The following is a 6,273-nucleotide window of genomic DNA, read 5'->3' on the forward strand; positions in this document are numbered from 1 at the left end:
TCTCGGTCTATAGGTAATAGACGGTTCAAACAAATTCATACAATATGCAATTCAACCGCATGCAATTTTCGTGAATCATAAAAGCTATGTGCAAATTATTATATTTTAATGCAATCAATCAATAAGAAATGAAAAGAAATGAACTTACTATTATTGGTCAATATCTTGATTTTAGTTTGACCTGAGACGTTTAAAGTGCAACTTAAGTTGCCTAAGAGTTTCATTCTGATCTGTAGCGACTTCAGGGGTGAGTTTTCTTGGGGACAAATCTTTGTCGCGGCCACCAATTTGCGAGCGAATCTTCTGGAGACGAATGTTCCGGGGGCGAATCTTGAGGAAGCGTAATCTACTTACAAATCACGTAACCTGTTTTTTTGAATGATTGAATTTTATGTTCAACGAAATTATCTTCTATAAGTTGCTATGTATTCCTTTCTGTTTTATATATGTTTTCAATAAAATGCGCGCTGTAGAGATTTGAGTAGCAAATATAATAAGGCTCCATTAGCGCAAGCGCGATAGACTTAGCCTAAACTCATGATACTAGTATCATGGCGTCTCATGTTGTGCATAATCGTCCGTTTAAAGTGATTTTCTTGTGTCCCTTAAGGGAAGCTACCAAGCCCTGTGATGTATCAGAAACGTCAAACTTAACGTGCAGGTTATCTGCAAAAAAACGTTTTTGACAGATAACTTCCACATTATTTATTTATCTATTGTCACTCTTGTTCTAGGCTCTCAACAGGCTTACGCCCAATTACAGAACGACCCGCATAATGCTTTTTAGAGGTGCTGCTCTATACTACTCATCTTCGTGCGTATTTTACTTAATAATTTAGAATTCCTTATTTAGAATTACTATTCACATTGTTTACTAAGGTAGGTTTAATTATCTGACTAGCAGGACTATTATGAGCTTAATTAGTAATTAGTAGGTGTTTGTAAGAATTTGTTTGATTTTAATATTTAAATGTACTCGGTGTGAAGTAATCGCTTGTAATGTTTATAACATTTATAGTTCCTACAAATGGAAGTAAAAAAATTTGTTTATAAGACACGCCAATATAGAAGTTTGCAACGAACTTTCGCCGGAAAGTTGCGCACCATGCTCCGTCGGTTCTCCTTTACTCAAAAAAATAGACAGTATAACTACAAAATTGAAATGTAATGAATATAAGAAAAAGAAAAATCTAGTGGTAATTTACAAGTCAAGGTCTGTAAATGGTGACGGTGGCGATAGTCGGCGGAAGACGGCAAAACAGCCCCCACCTCCATAATTAATGAAACAGAAAGTAGCAAAAAGCTTACTTTTCAATTAACCGAGCGGTGCGTTTACCTTTATAAAAAATTCAACTACGCCATGGGGGAAACGTATGAAATTCGAAGTCGACCGGAGTATTCGGTATCAAATATCAAGTTTTTTAACGACACACCTATCAGATGTAATCTCGTTTTATCGGAAACTGTTACTGTAACCCATTCACCTAATTACGGTTAATTATACTTATCCAAATAGTGGGAACGAAATCTCCAAATTCTGCAGTCCACCATTTCCCTTTCGTTCCTTGGAATGTGAAGTCAAGCAGCGTAATTTGTTGATATTTTTCCTAAACTGCACCACCTTGCCGGTGTAATACTGGATTTTCGTATACCATTAGAAAACTAAAGTCGATTAATCGGTAATTAACGGACCTAAATCTTAATAAGATTGATTATCTCTCTTCTTCAGTGGCAAGAGGGCTTTTCTTAGCTGTAAAAACAATTTAAACATTCCCGCGGGAACGGTTGCAATCGGCAAATTACCTACGGCCTCTTATTTTCCTTAACGGGCGGCTCTACAAATTAATCCACTAATTTCTACCTTATATTTCTACATCTTATTTATTTTATTTTATTTTATTTTATTTATCAAATAAAAAAAATAAAATAAATAAAATAAAATAAAATAAAATCTTATACAGAAATACAAATAAATATTTTCGGAGCGACAATCACCGTAAGGAAGCGCCCAACATAAAACGCTTCTTGATACCGTGGGTGTTGATCTACAGAGTGATCACGAAAACTGCTAATTTCAAGGCGGAAAACAGGTAACGAAACTTAGTATGAAGGTGGATCACATTCCAAGGCAATTAATTAATTAATTTTAACGAATTTATAAAAGAGTTTTATCTTTACTATCTCCGGATTGTGCAAATTATTGACGATTTCGACTAAATCGTGTAAAACTGAATAATTTAGAATCGTTTACTTAGAACTATTCGTTGGGTTGTTTACTAAGGTTGGTTTAATTATGTGGCTAGCAGGAAGGTTATTTTTGAGCTTAATTAGGAATTTAATTGAGATCGGATTGTGTTTTGCACACTTGTTTGGGATTCAGAGGAGAATTTAAGAACAATTTTACAAATTCAGAACGGACAAGCAAAGCCGCTCATTCCATCCTTCGAAAAAAGAAACTTTTAGTTTATGTGGAAAATATCTTGATGGAAATCTCCTCTATCATCTTCAGCATTACCTCCATCAGCATACTAATTTTACAAAGTAATGGTTTCTTATGTACAGGACGCCTTATCGGAATTTAAATAGCCTGAAAAAGGAAAGAAATACGACAAAAAGAAAGGATAAATTCCTGATTTTGCGCAATATCTCCACCAACAGTTACTCTCTAAAAAATGAGACTAAAAAATAAAGGAGGTTCTTCTCTGTGGACGGACCGAAAGTTAAAAAACGTGTGGAAGTCAGAAAAAAATCTTTACAATAGCGACACGGAGTTTGGGAACTCATGTCTCACCTCCTAATTCAACGCTTAAGGCAAATTAGGAATGGTAATTGTGTGACTGCAAAATTTAATATATTACAGATTCCACTGATAGGAAATGGCAAAAATTGTTTGCCGTGAAGCAAGGATTACATCATCTTCTCGTCTTAAATTCGCTGCCATGCTATCTTCGATTTTAATTCAGGTATAAAAAATTCAATTAAATGGTGTTATAATGAAGGTAAAAATGATTACGTAACGATACAGTCCATTACAAGAATAATTTTATTTCCATATCTAGGTTAAACGAAAAATAATGACCGAGATCCTCTATAAAAACGATGGGATTTTAAATCAAAAGATTGATCATTTTGAGTGATTTATTTTTCTAATCTTTCATTCGTTTTTTACCTGTAAGGTAGCGATATTTTTATAATTACAAGACATTATTTGATAGTCCTAGTTATATATGACAGTTTCATAATGTATTAAAATTTCACGACGCACACGAGCCAAATTATGTCTTAAAATAAAATGTCAAATTTTACTCGCATAATTGCACATTTATTTAAAATAAATATATACATCCTTATTATTTATACTATACACACAAAATACCTGCATTTACAACTAACAGCTAGGTGTTACCCTACTTATTAGCTTACGCTAAGTACAGGCGATCGTAGCACCTTTAAAATCACAAAAATGAAATCTCATAACCTGAAACATAGCAAATGTCGTCCTAATAATTGTAATAATTCCTAGCTAAATTATAAAAAAAATGTGTTGTACTTCTTTGAATCAACAGCTGTTAACTGCTTAACGAAGCAAAATAAATGTTCTGCGACGATGCATTACATTTAAGTACGTATTTTATTTATGGCATAATCCCATTGGCAAGCGCTTCATAAATACTACCCTTCATTATCTGAAAATTTGAAATTAATTATGAGAAGTCATAAATTTAGAAACCTACAAATATATTTAATAACTGTATCCAGTTTGAGGATTGAAGCCCGGCCTACTTCCTCCGGGTCTTGCACCAGGTAGTCCACCGGCACCTGGACTGCTGGAGCCTCCGGGATATCCACCAGGACCACTACCGCTAGGATAACCACCTGGACCACCACTAGGATAACCTCCCGGACCACCACTAGGATAACCGCCAGGACCTCCTCCACTTGGAAAACCCCCCGGGCCGCTGGGTCGCCCACCGGGACCGCTTGGATAACCGCCTGGTCCTCCGCTGGGGTAACCCCCTTGTCTTCCACCAGGACCTCCACTTGGATATCCACCTTGACCGCCATTGTAGCTACCATCGCTTCCACCTCCACGAGCCTCTTCAGCGGCATTTTGCTCGAGAGATCTTAAGATTTCTTCCGGAATTGGGGGAGGTGTGGGAAGGTGAGCTCCTTGTGGTACAAAACCATTTTCATCGGCTGTATAAGTGATTTCGATCTGTTGACCGTCAGGAGCAGTGTAAGAAAACGATCCACGTACAGCTTCACCGCCTTCCTCTTGATTACTGTCTGGTCTGGCATGTCCTTCTTCTTCTGCTTTGATCCCATTTTCAGTTTCAAAACTGCAACCAGACAATTACTAAGCTTATTTTGAGCTTCAAACTCACCTGAATTGATAACTGCCATCTCCGGCGTTCGGGGTGTTATCGAAGCGTAAAATATTGGCACGTGCATCGGGACCTCCTCCTCCTTGCGGTCCTGGTCCAAATCCACCCGGCCCAGCGGGACCGAATCCACCGTGTGGTCCTGGCCCAAACCCGTTAGGTCCTGGACCACCGGGTCCGGCTTTTCCGGGTCCGCTAGGCGGTCCGTATAACGGCCCTGGTGCACCTCCCGGTCCTCCGAATCCTGGACCACCTGGTCCTCCCGGTCGTCCTCCTGATTATAAATACGCGTAAATTTTGTAAACCGCGTACACCCACAGTTGGCAATTATGTTGAGTAATTCTTAATTACGTATTGGACGCATTGCGCGAGATTGAAAAAGATGCGCGTTATTAATCTAAAGTGAATGTACATTGACGAACTATAAGTACTACCTTGAAATTGTTATAGAATTATGTATTAAATGCAACTCATCGATTATAAGCGGTTGGCATTACCTAAATTCGTAAATATCGGTGCCGAAGATGAAAGTAAGTATATTCACATGAGATTCGCGTTTGTTACAAATTTCTGATAAAATGTGTAACTAGAAATCGCACATTTTTAACGATTCCTCAGCTATCGTAACCTATCACGTTTAACATGTAATTTATAGTAACTGCCGGTTGTAGTGTCACAAGGATTACAATAGGCAGGATCAGAGTAACGTACCGAAGCCTGGAGCGCCGCCTCCTGATGGTCTTGGTCCAAACGGGGCGGATAATCCTGGTCCACCACCGGCGCCGTGGGCGCCTGCGGGTGGAAGGTATGTATTATCTAAGCGAGCGCAGTAACACGCTCCCACAACCACAGCCAAAAGTAACTGAAACAGATAATGTGAATCATAGAGGATGTATCAGATTAGAAATGCAGCTTGCAAGTACTTCACCCATAAAAGTCAAGAGGTAAGTACTTCAACATTGTTAGGAAATCTGACTGTCAATATGCCACCTGCAGTGCCTATCGCGAAAAAAGTAAGTGTCTCATTGTTCAAAGCGAAATGTCACGATTTTGCAAAGTTAGTTACACTGCTTTGAAAAATTTCAATGAAGCGGTTTTATGAATGAAATCGATGCTCTAGTTTTGCATTTACTACATAAACCGGTTGAAGTCAAAGTCAAGTTCAAATGGAAATTACTACGGAAAATCGTCTTAACAATGGGGCTATACGAATTTTCACATTGCAGTAACGAAAGGAGGAAACACTAATAAAAGCAAGACGCATCTGTAACATGATGTATTTACAAGACTGAGTTAGATAATCTATTATATAAACGCAAATTAAATTCTTGAGACGGTAATTTTACAAAAAAGAACACATGGAAAGAATACTTTTAAGGAGATGTTAATTTCACCTGGAGAATGTCTTATTTTTAAGCATGGTGCTTGCGTAACACTGATGCGCACCCTTTCCTTGCCCAAGATGATACCGAAGGGTGTATCCGAAATAAGGAATACCTTGGCATAATTTCATTGAAGCAACTTTTTTGTGTCTTAATTTAAAGCACTTAAAAGTAAATATTTTAGACATTAGCGAGGCCTTAAAACCTTCATGGACTTACCAATTTCATGATGTGTAAGTGTGATATATTCACTAATTGTACATGCAAGGTATGTAAAGACGACTGTGGTGGATGTTAAAGAAGATTCCCTTTATATAGTATAAAATCGGAGCATGGGATGCAACCCCACTCTTTTCCATTAATCAGAACAGTGAGCGAAACGAGATCATCTTCTTTTGTGAAAATAAAAGTGATGCAAAATATTAAGGTACTGCTTGCGTGCTATACCGTCCTTTCACACATCATCCTGATCATCGTTGATTCCTTAATTCACATATATGCAGACTGTC

At 37.8% G+C, this 6,273-nt stretch overlaps 1 protein-coding gene across 1 annotated transcript; it reads right to left on the bottom strand.

Annotated features, from left to right (window-relative positions):
* Positions 1 to 3,311: 3,311 nt before the first annotated feature.
* LOC116172481 (pupal cuticle protein 36-like) lies at positions 3,312 to 6,036 on the bottom strand. Its single transcript, XM_031489705.1, has 5 exons — positions 5,984 to 6,036; positions 5,094 to 5,244; positions 4,386 to 4,656; positions 3,735 to 4,340; positions 3,312 to 3,686 (listed from the first exon to the last, which is right to left on the bottom strand). Exons 1-4 carry the CDS (start codon positions 5,990 to 5,992, stop codon positions 3,743 to 3,745), a joined length of 1,029 nt encoding a protein of 342 aa, XP_031345565.1. The 5' UTR covers positions 5,993 to 6,036; the 3' UTR covers positions 3,312 to 3,686; positions 3,735 to 3,742.
* Positions 6,037 to 6,273: the final 237 nt, after the last annotated feature.

The sequence above is a fragment of the Photinus pyralis genome, unplaced genomic scaffold (assembly GCF_008802855.1).
Source record: "Photinus pyralis isolate 1611_PpyrPB1 unplaced genomic scaffold, Ppyr1.3 Ppyr1.4_LG5, whole genome shotgun sequence".
Classification (NCBI taxonomy): Eukaryota; Metazoa; Arthropoda; class Insecta; order Coleoptera; family Lampyridae; genus Photinus; species Photinus pyralis.

What these genes read in the sequence shown, in the direction of transcription:
- LOC116172481 (XM_031489705.1), bottom strand. An exon ending in AGGCGGCGCTCCAGGCTTCG is followed by an intron (nt 4,657 to 5,093) that starts GTACGTTACTCT and finishes ATTTATAATCAG; the next exon opens with GAGGACGACCGGGAGGACCA. An exon ending in GATGGCAGTTATCAATTCAG is followed by an intron (nt 4,341 to 4,385) that starts GTGAGTTTGAAG and finishes GTCTGGTTGCAG; the next exon opens with TTTTGAAACTGAAAATGGGA.